The 14146-nt window shown below is 43.6% G+C and overlaps 1 protein-coding gene and 2 non-coding genes across 3 annotated transcripts in view; all 3 read left to right on the forward strand.

Moving 5' to 3' along the window:
* The first annotated feature begins 2330 nt into the window (after positions 1-2330).
* LOC126505303 (U1 spliceosomal RNA) lies at positions 2331-2489 on the forward strand. Its single transcript, XR_007592855.1, has one exon. It is a non-coding gene; the product is annotated as a U1 spliceosomal RNA (small nuclear RNA).
* Positions 2490-9520: 7031 nt separating this feature from the next.
* Positions 9521-14146, forward strand: part of Fmc1 (formation of mitochondrial complex V assembly factor 1 homolog) — a 16907-nt gene continuing 12281 nt past the window's right edge. The window contains exons 1-2 of the mRNA XM_050147951.1: positions 9521-9666; positions 10387-10747. Of these exons, the coding sequence (XP_050003908.1) occupies positions 10610-10747 (138 nt within the window). The 5' untranslated portion in view covers positions 9521-9666; positions 10387-10609. The remainder of the gene's footprint in view (positions 9667-10386; positions 10748-14146) is intronic.
* On the forward strand, positions 9884-9956 carry Trnar-ccu (transfer RNA arginine (anticodon CCU)). Its single transcript has one exon. It is a non-coding gene; the product is annotated as a tRNA-Arg (tRNA).

A 14146-nucleotide genomic window follows, 5' to 3' on the forward strand; every position in this document is an offset into this window, starting at 1 on the left:
TGGGTTAATTTAAATATAAGAGCTGACTAGTAATAAACCTGAGCAGTCAGTCAAACATTTAAATAAACATAAGCCTCTAAGTGATTATTCAGGAACTGGCAGGTGGTAGAGAGACCTCGGATTACAAATGATATACCAATGTGAAGCTATCAAATTTCCATAGAACCTGAGAAAACTTTTAAAAATAGAAAAGGAGGTGGTTCCTTCAAGAGTTTTTGTGGGACAGTGAGTTCTTGAGCAGCTAATATGTTTTTTTGTTGTTGTTGTTGTTGTTTTTGTTTTGTTTTGTTTTTGGTCTTTCGAGACAGGGTTTCTCTGTGGTTTTGGAGCCTGTCCTGGAACTAGCTCTTGTAGACCAGGCTGGTCACGAACTCATAGAGATCCGCTTGCCTCTGCCTCCCGAGTGCTGGGATTAAAGGCGTGCGCCACCACCGCCCGGCTGAGCAGCTAATATGTTAAGTAGAAACAAACTAAGTAAAACTGCCTGCCACAGCGCAAGCATTGGCATTCTAGAGCTCTAGGAAAGGTTTAATGCAATTCTTACTCACGAACCTCCGACTGGGCTGTGAGCTTTAGGCTTGACTTTCAGTACCCCAAAAGTGGGCGGAGTCAGTCACCAATGTCGTGGGCAGAGATTCACTCTACTTAGCAGTTTAAAGGTTTCTTTTCATCTGGCGATGGATGGAGATAGAGACAGAGACCCACATTAGAGCACTGGACTGAGCTCCCAAGGTCCAAATGAGGAGCAGAAGGAGGGAGAACATGAGCAAGGAAGTCAGGACCACGAGGGGTGCACCCACCCACTGAGACAGTGGGGCTGATCTATTGGGAGCTCACCAAGGCCAGCTGGACTGGGACTGAAAAAGCATGGGATAAAACCGGACTCACCGAACATGGCGGACAATGAGGGCTGCTGAGAAGCCAAGGACAATGGCACTGGGTTTTGATCCTACTGCATGTACTGGCTTTGTGGAAGCCTAGCCTGTTTGGATGCTCACCTTCCTAGAGCAAGATGGAGGGGGGAGGACCTTGGACTTCCCACAGGGCAGGGTCAGAGTACTGCCTGAGTACTGGCAAGCGCATCCTGTCAGGTGACGGCCAGCACAATGCCTGAATTGTAACCACCTGTTACTTCGGCTCCGGACTGATCCGACAGCCTCTTCTGGCCTTTGTACATACATGTGCACATACATAAATAAATTTAGAAATCTCTTAAGTACAAAGAGCGCTGTAGACACATCTCAGTGTTAAACCTCTTGCCAAGTGTGCTCAAGGCCTTAGATTGGATCCCCAGACTGCAAAGAATAGAAAACAAGAAAAGCAGGGGAAAGGAACGATCAGATACTTTTTTTTTTTTTAATTTACAGCTGGGCGGTGGTGGCACATGCCTTTAATCCCAGAGGCAGGTGGATCTCTGTGAGTTCGAGGACAGCCTGGTCTACAAAGTGAGTTCTAGGACAGCCAGAGCTGAATAGTGAAACCCTGTCTCGAGAAACAAAAACAGAACAAACAAAAAGAGTAAATTTGAGATCTTCAGAGACAACAAAGGAGGCTGGAAATATAGAGAAGGCAAGGAGCCAAGTTTACAAAAAGGCATTCTAGTTCACTGTAATAATGAGTTGTAAGTGTCACCCCTGCCTGACAAGGGCTTGGACTCCAATTCCCAGCCTGCCAAGCGCTGACCCCACGAACCCACAGGGTATTTAGGGTAGCACAGGAACAAGGAACATGTGGTTTTGTGTTTGCTTGTGCCACTCCCTCTGTCTTCCCCCCTGCCATGCTCTCGGCCACCCGGTAGTCTATTAAACTTGAGTACTTAATTTGGTTTAATCTAGTCTGATTGGATTCCTTTGCACCAGCAGAGAGGCTCTGTTAGAAAATATTCCTAACATTTTTACCTTTTCCTCCATAATAGCAGCACTGTAGTGATTACTAATATTTGGGGTTTTATTTTTTATTTTTTGGTGGGGGTGGAGGATTGGTTTTGTTTGTTTGTTTGTTTTGAGACAGGGTTTCTTTGTATAACAGTCCTGGCAGTCCTGGAACTCGCTCTCTAGCTCAGGCTGGTCTTGAACTCACAGAGATCCAACTACCTCTGTCTCTCAAGTGCTGGGATTAAAGGCATGTGCCACCACCACCCTCCCATATTTGTCGTTCTGAGACAGGGTGTTGGCCTTAAAATCGCAATAATCCTCCTGTCTCTGCCTTCCAAGAGCTGGGATTACAAGTACAAAAGTCACTACATTTGTTAGCCATTACTAAATACTAATTATATGTGCAACTAATTAGTGAGACAGTGTGACTTTGTTCTCACAAAAGAAAAATGATCTATACTTGCCTGGCAAGGGCAATAGCATGACTATGAAGGCGACTTTCCCAGGGGGAGAGTTCTCCATTGCACTCTGGTGTGCTGATCCCTGAGATTTCCCAAAACATGGAAAACTCGACTTCAGAGTCTGTGGTGGGGACTGCGCTCGCACCCTCCTGCTTTTGTTTATTCATTCATTCATTCATTCATTCATTCATTTATTTTCAAGTCAGGGTTTCTCTGTGTATCCCTAACTGTCCTGGATCTCACTATGCAGACCAGGCTGACCTCAAACTCAGAACCTGCCTCTGCTCCCAAGTGCTGGGATTAAAGATGTGCATCACCATTGCCCCTCTCCTGCTTTTAAAGAAGAAAGAGAAAATAAGAATGGTGTGAGCTCTCTGCACCTTGTTCAAAAGGAAATCTCTTGGGATGGAGAGATGGCTCAGTGGTTAAGAGCATTGCTTGCTCTTCCAAAGGTCCTGAGTTCAATTCCCGGCAAACACATGGTGGCACACAACCATTTGTAATGAGGTCTGGTGCTCTCTTCTGGCCTGCAGGCATACACACAAACAGAATATTGTATACATAACAAATAAATAAATATTAAAAAAAGGGAAATCTCTTCCCTTGATGAGATATGTACACGTGTTAACCAAACAGTTCTGACTGTACGATAAATGATAGGTGAGGAGGGCAACAACCGAAGAAAGGTGAATTCCACGGTGACGTTTTAGGGAGACTGCTGTATGCGGTCACTTGTTTGTTTCCCGGCTGGCTGCCCAGACTCCCAAAATAACCACACAGAAACTGTACTAATTAAATCACTGCTTGGTCCATTAGCTCTAACTTCTTATTCGCTAGCTTTCACATCTCAATTTAACCCATTTCCATTATTTTATATTTTACCACAAAGATCATGGCCTACAGGCAAGATTTCAGCCTGTCTGTCTCTGGCAGCGGCTCTATGGCTTCTCTTTCACTCTGCCTTTCTTCTCCCAGCATTCAGTTTAGTTTTCCCTGCCTAGCTCTGTTCTACCCTATCAGGCCAAGCCAGTTTCTTTATTAACCAATGGTATTCACAGCATACAGAGGGGAGTCCCACATCACCTCCCCTTTTCTGTTTAAATAAAAAGGAACGTTTTAACTTTAACATAGTAAAATTACATAAAACAGTTATCAAGCAAGAATTACAGTTACAATATTTATATCTATTTTATCTTTTATCATAACTAAGGAAAACTATATTATTACTATTTACTCTTCAACTCCATCAAAGACTCCAGAAGGATATAATATTACCTAAGTTAACAGGAAGTGCCTTGTTAGCAACTTCCAAAACTCTAGAAATGACAGAGACATCTCACTACCTGGACTGTCACCTAAAGTTTTTCTGTATCATTGGGGCATCCACAGGCCTATAGCATCCAGCAGACTTGTCCATGAAGCAGGAAATTTCAAAGACATTTCCGCCTATATTGGCAGTTTGTCAGTCACTCTCTTCTGGTCCTGCAGAATACCTGGCAGACTCTTTCATGAAGCAGGAACCCCAAAGGACCATCTCAAAGGCAGGTTCAGCAGTCATTTCTCTGTGGGTCCTGCATATCAAGCAGTCCAGCCAAAAGCAGTTTCTTCTCCAAATGGCTAGTAAACTCCATACCTCTTCAGTGCCCATCTTCCTCTTGAAGAAATTGGTGCTGCCAGGAGAAGTTGTGTCTCACAGTCATGAAAAGTCCTAAGTTCTTAAACATTTTAAATTCCATATTCTGAAGGTCTTTGAAAGGTTTGAAGAATGCCCATCTATCTAAAGTACATATCTGTCCATCTAGAAAATCTAAATAATATGACTACAAGCTTGACTATTACAGATGATTATCTATTAACATATATTTATTCTTTTTTTTTTTTTTTGGTTTTTTGAGCTAGGGTTTCTCTGTAGCTTTGGAGCTTGTCCTGTAACTTGCTCTGTAGTTCAGGCTGGCCTCGAACTCACAGTGATCCGCCTGTCTCTGCCTCCCAAGTGCTGGGATTAAAGGTGTGTGCCACCACCACCTGGCTAACATATATTTCTTAATTATACATTACATTTTTATTTTTATTTTTTTTTAAATATTTATTTATTTATTATGTATACAATATTCTGTCTGTGTGTATGTCTGTAGGCCAGAAGAGGGCACCAGACCTCATTACAGATGGTTGTGAGCCACCATGTGGTTGCTGGGAATTGAACTCAGAACCTTTGGAAGAGCAGGCAATGCTCTTAACCACTGAGCCATCTCTCCAGCCCTACATTACATTTTTAAATGAGTTATACAAACACAATACCTTAATCAAGAGCAGAAATACATATACACAGTATAACAATATTGACCTTAAATTTGAATCAATAAACCAAGATCCATACCAACGCAAATCTCTATAGCATATCCCCTTTGAAATATAAACAAACATTTATAAACAATATTTGGGAATTTGAGCATAGTTCTCTACAAACCGTTTCCTGATTTTTGTTGAATGAAGTAATTTTTGAGGGTGTTCACAGCAACTTTTCAGGGTGTCTTGGTCCATCAAAACCACATTAGCCTGGAATGAATCCACAGGTTCTCATCATCTGTGCAAACAAAAGAAGAACCTATTTTCCAAAGCAATATATCCTTAGATCCATATTTTAAAACCAAGATACCTTTAAAGTATATATGTTGGTCACTTAGCTCCTTCACGGTCAAAAAATTCAAGGAAACACAATAATATACATAATCCAGACTCTTTGTGTATTTTCCATCTTTATGTGGCTTATTATTTTTTTACTCTATTACTTTTTAATATTTATTTTGTTATCTTTACTCCTTTAATATATGACTATCTGTACTCTGTCTCTTTAAAGACTCTGTTTTATATTTTTCTAAACCATTTACTTCCTTTTATGATTCTCTATACTCGTTATCTTTTCTCTCCCAAGCCTACATATGTTTTTAAACATTGTGACCCATTTAGAGGTCTTTCTTTTTTTATCTGAATATGTCTTTATTGTGTATCTGCAATTATTTTCTGACCAGGATTGCTTATTAAAATGCTAACCACTTCTTAAAATCATAAGCTGCAGCATTGCTAGGTTAAATATGGCCCTACCTGCTTGCTCCACACAGTCCAACATGGCGGAAGTCTATTCACTGCCTCTGAGACTGCTGGGTGGGAGTTGTCCTCACTACCTCAACTCTGATAACCAGTTGGCCCATGCTGCCACCAAGTAACTTACAGAACACTGCCCACAACCCCCATTTAAATGCTCCACAGCCAGACCTTCAGAAAGAGTCAGAATTTGTACTGGCAGTATATCCCAGAAAGTCGGTTCAAAACTGTGTGGCTTTTTTTCTTACCATTGAATCAGTAAGACCTCTCTTAAAGGAGCCTCAGCATGCTGCCCACAAGCAAAGCACATTCAGGGGGAAAATGAGCTAAATTTTGCTTTTTTAGTGTTTAGAATTTCTTTCCAAGCTTTCTTAGGTTTTACATGGATTTAATCAACCACGTTGGCATGTCAATTTTTTTTGTATGAGGCTGCTTGTTTGTTTCCCAGCCACCCAGACTCCCAAAATAACCACACAGAAACTGTACTAATTGAATCACTGCTTGGCTCATTAGCTCTAACTTCTTATTGGCTAGTTTTTAACATCTTAATCTAACTCATTTCCATTATTTTACATTTTACCATGAAGCTCATGGCCTACCAGCAAGGTTTCAGCATGTCTATCTCTGGTGGTGACTCTATAGCTTCTCTTTTACTTCACCTTCACTCTCCCAGCATTCAGTTTAGTTTTCCCCAACTTGTTCTCTTCTAACCAATCAGGTCAAACCAGTTTCTTTATTAACTAATGGTATTCACAGCATATAGAAGGGAATTACAAATCACTAGACCATTGTGTGGGGGAAAATCATGACCATACTGTGAACTGTGGGCAGAGTGTAGCATGTTCTTCCCACATGTGGCCTTCTAGAAATAATTCCACAAACTATGATAACTGAGTGTTCTTAAAAGCGAGGACATGAAGGGACTGTCCTGGCGTTTCCACTTTATCTCACTGGGAAAGGCAAAGGCCTGGGAAGAATATTCTTGACTCTTTTCACATGACCAAAGATGATAAAATACAATACCAGGTATATTCTCTCATTTCACTTATATGTACTTGAACTAGTTGTAAATGCCACATCATGTTTAGCTTGCTTTAATAATCAAAATGAGAAGTATGTTCTTTGCTCTACTCTTTGGAGGCCCCAGGACCCCATGCAGGTATTTGTAATGTCCTTTGATCCACAGAGCCTTAGCCTTGCTGGCCCCAGGGTGGGTTGACCATCGTGTAAGGAAGAGAAGATGTTTTACAGTTTAAGTTACTGTGTTCCTGAATGGGAGGACAGTGATTTCCTCCAGAAGAAATGGGTTAGTAACGAAAATTTCATTACCATGTATAGGTGACCTCCCTACCAATGTTGGTCAGGGAGGCCACAAAGGCCCACAAAAATAGAAAGAAAGAAAGAAAGAGAGAGAGAGAGAGAGAGAGAGAGAGAGAGAGAGAGAGAAAGGAGTCTATTGCTGTTGCCTCTCCTACTGCAAGCTAGCAAGTACCCTGTGTGTTTGGTATAGTAAAATTACAATTACCAAAAAATTATATAAAATTTACTGTCCTCTATTTGAATTAGTCATTGGTTCCTGATAATTGTAGAATCATGAAACCAGCATCAAAAATCAAAATGAAGAATGGCCCCAATAGGCTCAGGTATCTGAATGATTTAGTCACCAAAGAGAAGAACTCTTTAAAACTTGCTGAAGGAAGGTTGTCACTGGGCGATGGATTTTTCTTTTTTGATGATCCAAAAGTCCATGCCAGGCCCAGTCTCTCTCCTCTCTCTCATAGAGGACATAGCTCTCAGCTGCTGTCTGCATGCTGCTATGTTCCCTACCATGATGATGAACTAAACCTCTGAAATTGAACACCAGCCTCAATTAAATGTGTTTTTTTTTTTTTTTATTGTAAGAGCTGCCGTGGTCATGGTGTCTTCACAGCAATAGAACACTAGCTAAGACAGAACGTATGTGTGTGCCACAGTGTGTGTGCGGAGGTCAGAGGACAACTTCCACCACTTGGGTCCTGGGGATCGAACTCAGGTCTTTAAGCCTGGCAGCAAGTGCCCAGCTGTTGGGTCATCTGACTGGGCTCCTATCACCACAGATTAATTTACATTTTACACAAATGTCTACAAGTTTTGCTTCTTGCTTTTCTCAGGGTGATGATTTTGAGATCTATTCATGTTACCGCATGAATCATTTATCTGTCCATTTTATTCCACCTTCTGCTTCTGGACATAACACTTTTTTGAGGGGGGTTGGTTTTTCCAGACACAGTTTCTCTGTGTGACAGTTCTGGCTGTCCTGGAACTCACTCTGTAGACCAGGCTGGCCTTGAACTCACACAGATCCACCCGCCTCTGCCTCCCCGAGTGCTGGGATTAAAGGAGTGCACCACCACTGCCCAGCTTGTTTTATGTGTATATTTTTAAAAGATTTTTTTTTTTTTACTGGCTGGTTTTATGTCAATCTGACACAGCTAGAGTGACCAGAGAGGGAGGAGCCTCAAATGAAAAATGCCTCCATGAGATCAGGCTGTGGGTAAGTCTGTAGTGTAGGTGATTGATGCGGGAAGGCCCAGGCCATTGCGGGTTGTGCCATCCCTGGGCAGGTGGTCCTGGACTGCACAAGAAAGCAGGCTGAGATAGCTAAGAGGAGAAAACCAGTAAGCAGCTCGCTTCTGTGGCATGTTAGATGTATGTACATGTGAATGTAGGTGCCCAAGTCAGGTCCCCTGGAGTTAAGGGAGGACATAAACCCTTATGTGCGCGCTGGAAACTGAACTCAGGTCCTCCGAAGAACAGTATACACTCTTAACAACTGAGGCATCTCTCCAGCTCCATGTTTGCTTTATTTCAAAAAATGTGTGCGCCAGGCGACAGTGGCACAAGTCTTTAATTCTAGCACTTGGGAGACAGAGGCAGGCAGATCTATGAGTTCGATGCCAGCCTGGTCTACACAGTGAGTTCCAGGGAGGAAGAGGGAGGGAAAGGAAGGAAGGAAGTGTTGAAATTAGGAGCGGCAGGGCTGCGTCCCCGGCATCCGGCCGCCAGCATGGCTAGTTTATACCCAGAAATAATTACACGGAAACCGTATTCTTTCAAACACTGCCTGGCCCGGCTAGGTCCAGTTTCTTATTGGCTAGCTCTTACATATTGTTCTAACCCATTTCTAATATTCTGTGTAGCCCATGAGTTGGCTTACCAGAGAGGATCTTAACCTGCATCTGTCTGGAGAGGGAGAATCATGGCGACTCTTCCTCTAACCTTCTTTCTCCCAGAATTCTCTTCTGTATACTCCGCCTACCTAATTTTCTATCCAATAAAATGGGCCAAGGCAGTTTCTTTATTAATAAGAAACTATTCCCACATCAAGGAAGGAAGGAAGGAAGGAAGGAAGGAAGGAAGGAAGGAAAGCAAAGGAAGGTGTGTTGGCATGTTTGTGTGCCAGCATGCTCACTTGTGTGTGCATGAGTGGAGGTCAGAGGTTGACTCTGAGTATCTTCTTATCTTTTGAACAGGCTTGCTCACTGAACCTGGAGCTTGTCACTTTGGCTAGACTGTGCAGCAGTGAGCTCTAGAGAGCTTGCTGATTACTCCTCCCCAATGCTGGGGTTATGGGTGCTGAAGATCCAGACTCAGGTGGTGTTGGGCTGGGGAAGAGTCTACCTGGCTCAGACACCTGAACAGCGGGTATAAAGAAGTGCCGATGCTAGATAAAGGTTAAGACATAAGAAGCTAATGAGACAGGGTCTAGTTTGGCGACTTAAGTAGACAGAACTGTCTCTTAGAAAATGGAGAGCCAAATGACCTCAAAAAGTGGTTTTCTCCAAAGTATACAATTAGGAATAAACCCAGGAGAAAAGCTCCAAATTATTCCTAATTAGTTCCTTCTATAGTAACTATTAATTTTCCGCCGCCTTGAAATTTACAGCCCGCTTGAAATTTCGAAACACAGCCCTTCCAACACATTGCTGGCGGCGGAAATGGTCTCAGCACTGCAACCGGAAACAAACTGACCACTACACAAACGCCACCTAACGACGGGCTAGAGCACAGGCAAACCCTGAAAAGCAGCCCAGTCGGAAGGGGCCTGGCTTTCCGGGGAAATTTTGACGAAGAATGAAATGAGAGCGAGGAAGAACTGGCCAGTTTTCTCGGTCGCCGATTTGGCACGGCATTCCCTCAGGCCCTCTATTGCGCAGGCGCAGTTCTACTACGCTCAGCAACAAGAACACGTAAGCAAAGGCAGGAGCTGGTTCTGCTTTCATTGCACCTACTATTTTACAGGGTAAAACCGTTGGCTCTTGATTTCTAAACTACATTTCCCAGCAGGCACCACTTTCATACAGCTAATAGATTTGGTTCAGGGATAGGGTAAAGACAACTTTAGGGAGATGACGTACGAAACAGGAAATAAGTTGATTATGGTGTTTGAGCACCTCACTGCAGAGAGCCCCAGTGGCCTAATGGATAAGGCATTGGCCTCCTAAGCCAGGGATTGTGGGTTCGAGTCCCATCTGGGGTGGTCTGACTTTTTTTCTTGCACCTTCCAGTTAAAACACGAACATTGAGTCAAATCTATTATTCATTTTGTTTTATGTATTTATTTTTGAGACAGGATCTCACTACATAGCTCTGGTTGTCCTGGAACAAACTATGTAGAGACCAAACTGGTCTTGAATTCACAGAAATCTGCCTTTCTCTGCCTCCCGAGTGCTGGGATTAAAGGCGTGCGCCACCATCACCCAGCCATTTTGTTTTAAAACTAGAGACACTGGTGTTAGCTACTAAAGGGGCTGCGGTTTGCCACATCAAGATACAAGCCCATTTTCTTCCCCGGGGCTGCGGGTGTCAAGAAGTTTGGAGGTCGATGCGTTTAGTTTTGACATCCCTGGTAGAAATGGGTTAGACCTTTTTCACATGACCTGAGTCAAATCCACACTGTCTCCTGCCAGCCGCTTTCCTCCTGAATGTCAGCGGCCACCGGCTAATGGACAACCGAAGCGACGCCGTCCGAAGGTCCTCCGGGAGTCGCTACCTTTGCGGTTCTCTTCCCAGCGCGCCCCTGGCGTGTCTCTCGCTCGCAGGCGGACGGTAGACGGCGCTGTGGAGCGCACAGGAACGGCCGTACCAGCGAGCGCGGCTTCGCGAGGGACCCGGCTCGCCAAGGACAGGAGAATGGCGGCCCTGGGGTCCCCGGCGCGCACTCTGAGAGGCCTTCTGCGGGAGCTGCGCTACCTGAACGCGGCCACCGGGCGACCGTATCGCGACACTGCGGCCTACCGGTACCTGGTGAAGGCCTTCCGAGCACATCGGGTACGGAAGCCGCGTCCGGGTCTCGGGAAGGGCAGACGAGGGTGGGTCTGGGCAGGGTGATGGCGATGTTTTAGGGAAAACGTGTCTGAGCTGACCTGTCCTCCACCTGCGGTTCTCACCACGTAACCCAGGCCCTGGGCTAGCCTATGCCTCCAGTCCCCCTACTGACCCCAAAGCCACGTGGGGTGCACCTTCTTAGGGACTTCATATTTGCCACCCCCCAGGGTGGAGCTGTCTCTGACGATTTCATTGGTTTGTCTGGTACAAGGGTATGGGATTAAAGTAGGCCCCAGGGGTCGTTACCCTTAAAGGCACAAGGGCACAAACATCCCCTCTCCTCACACTTTCCGCATTAAGTTTTTATAGGAAGCAATGTTTTTGTGTGGCGGGAGTGTGTGTGTGTGTGTGTGTGTGTGAGAGAGAGAGAGAGAGAGAGAGAGAGAGACAGAGACAGAGACAGAGACAGAGACAGAATTTCACTATTAAATTAGCCGACCTGGAATTTGCTATGTAGACCAGATTGACCTTGAACTCAGGTCGCCCTGTCTCCTGAGCTCAAGGATTAAAGGAAGGCATGGGCCAGACGAAGACAATTTTTAAGATAATGAAGGAGGGAATATTGGCTTATGTTTTATTTATGTAATATTTTGTTCACCATTGAGAAAAGCAATGACTTGTATAAAGAGATTGCACTACTAGCTAATTACCTTGCTATATCACAAGATGCATTTTTGAAAAGATTATTATGTATATAGTGTTTCTGTCTGCATGCATAGCTGCAGGCCAGAAGAGGGCATCAGACTTCACTATAGGTGGTTGTTAGCCCCCTTGTGGTTGCTGGGAACTGAACTCAGGATTTCTGGAAGAAAAGCCAGTACTCTTAACCTCTGAGCCACGTTAAAGGTTTCCCAGCTATAACAAACAAACACACAGAATGCGATCCTTAGGTACCACTGTGAAATCCACACTCCATTTCCTCTTAGTAGGGAGAGAAAGGAAGGTGGTTCATTTCCTAAGTCAGTTCTCTGCCTTTAGACAGCTAAGGCTCAGGATAGTTACCTGTATAAGAATAAGCAAAACTAGAATTTAGGAGAAGAAAATCTAATGTCCTTGAGCTTCATCTTACCGCTGAATTTGAACAATGGAAAACCTTAGAATTAAAAGCTGCTTAGCTTTTAGAAAGTCATAATGTTAGGGACTGTGTGTATTAAGAACTTGGACCAAATATTAAGAGTAAGATTGCACCTGCCAGTGGTGACATATGCCTTTCATCCCAGCACTCAGACTCCTGAGTTTGAGGCCAGTCTGGTCTAGAGTTGAATTCCAGGACAGCCATAGTTTCACAGTGAATCCTTGTCTCAAAACACAACAAAACAGAACAGTAACAGCAAAACTCCTCAGAAAAACACCAAAAATTCATGCTCACAACTCCACGGCTGGCCAGGCTGTGGTGGCACACATCTTTAATCTCAGCACTCAGGGGATAGAGGCAGGCGGATCTACAGAGCAACTTCCAGGACAGCTAGTGCTGTTACACAGAGGAAACCCTGTCTGGAAAAAGCAAAAACAAACAAACTAACAAAAAAACCAAAACTCTAGGGCTGACCCACATCTTTAATCCAAGCACTTCTGAAACATAGGCAGGCAGATACCTGAGTTCAGGCTAACCTGATCTATGAAAAACATTACAAGCCAGGGCTGGAGAGATGGCTCAGCGGTTAAGAGCATTGCCTGCTCTTCCAAACGTCCTGAGTTCAATTCCCGGCAACCACATGGTGGCTCACCATCTGCAATGAGGTCTGGTGCCCTCTTCTGGCCTGCAGACATACACACAGACAGAATATTGTATACATAATAAATAAATAAATATTAAAAAAAAAACACATTACAAGCCAACCAGAGCTTCCCTGTCTCAAGAAACTAGCAAACAAAACGCCAATAACAAAAACAAGCAAGTCTGATGGTGAGAGGCGGCAGGAAAGTACTTGTCTAAGGCCACTAGAAATTCAACTCTAGGTGGTGGCACACGCCTTTGATCCCAGGATTTGGGAGGCAGAGGCAAGCAGATCTCTGTGAGTTTGAGGCCAGCTTCTCTACAGGAATAGTTCCAGGACAGCCAGGATTACACAGAGAAACCCTCTCTCAAAAAAAAAAAAAAAAAAAAAAAAAAAAAAAAAAAAAAACAAAAAAAAACCAGAAACCGAAACAAAACAAAAAAGAAATCCCATGCTATTTCTAAGCGAATACATATAGACTATGGGGCATGATTTCTATTTCCTCCTGGCGCAGGGCTGACAGAAGCTTTCTGAGCTCATTTTCTGTTGCCTAGGGAGAAGGATGAAATTAGGAATGTCTCTCTACCTTGATTTTTTTTTTAATTATTCTTTTTACATCACACCTGCAGCTTCCCCTCCCTCCACTCCTCCTAACCTCCCATCTCTTCCAGATCCACTCACAGCCCTGTCTCTCCACAGGAAGGAGCGAGACTACCAGGGTCACCAGCTAAACATGGCACAGATACAGTAAGATCAGGCACAAACCCTCATGTCAAGGCTGGGCAAGGCGACCCAGTAGGAGGAAAAGCTACCTGCATCTTTTAATATATTTATATATCTATTTTTTGGGGTGGTGTGCATGCCAAACATGTGGGGGCTGGAGAACAATTTGTAGGGAGTCAGTTCTCTTTCTCTATTGTGTGGGTTCTGGGGGACTGAACTCAGGGCATCAGGTTTGGCAGCAAGTATTCTTACCTACTGACAGTGACTCTCTTTTTTCTTTCTTTTTTTTTGTATGTTTTTTTGTTTATTTTTGTTTGTTTGTCTTTTTTTTTTTTTTTTCTGAGATAGGGTTTCTCTTTGCGTAGCCTAGGCTGCCCTGGAACTCACTCTGTACACCACGCTGGCCTGGAACTCACAGAAACCCACCTGCCTCTGCCTCCTGTGTGCTGGGATTAAAGGTGTGTGCCACCACACCTGGTTTCTTACAGTGGTTTTTCTTCTTCTTTTTTTTTAAAAATATTTATTTATTTATTATGTATACAATATTCTGTGTGTATGCCTGCCGGCCAGAAGAGGGCACCAGACCCCATTACAGATGATTGTGAGCCACCACGTGGTTGCTGGGAATTGAACTCAGGACCTTTGGAAGAACAGGCAGTGCTCTTAACCTCTGAGCCATCTCTCCAGCCCTTTACAGTGGTTTTTCAAGTCAGCTAGGATACACAGTGAGACCATTTTCTCAAAAAGCAGTCACACACACACCAAGTTAGACAGTGTGATTATGGTGTCACACACATGCACATCTCAGCATTTGTAAAACCCTTTTATTTTATTTTAATTTATTAGTATTTATTATTATTTAATTTACTATTATTTTTGTTTTTTTTTATTTATTAAATAT

This window comes from Alexandromys fortis, unplaced genomic scaffold (genome assembly GCF_014885135.2).
Source record: "Alexandromys fortis isolate MF-2015 unplaced genomic scaffold, M_Fortis_MF-2015_v1.1 scaffold_57, whole genome shotgun sequence".
Classification (NCBI taxonomy): domain Eukaryota; kingdom Metazoa; phylum Chordata; class Mammalia; order Rodentia; family Cricetidae; genus Alexandromys; species Alexandromys fortis.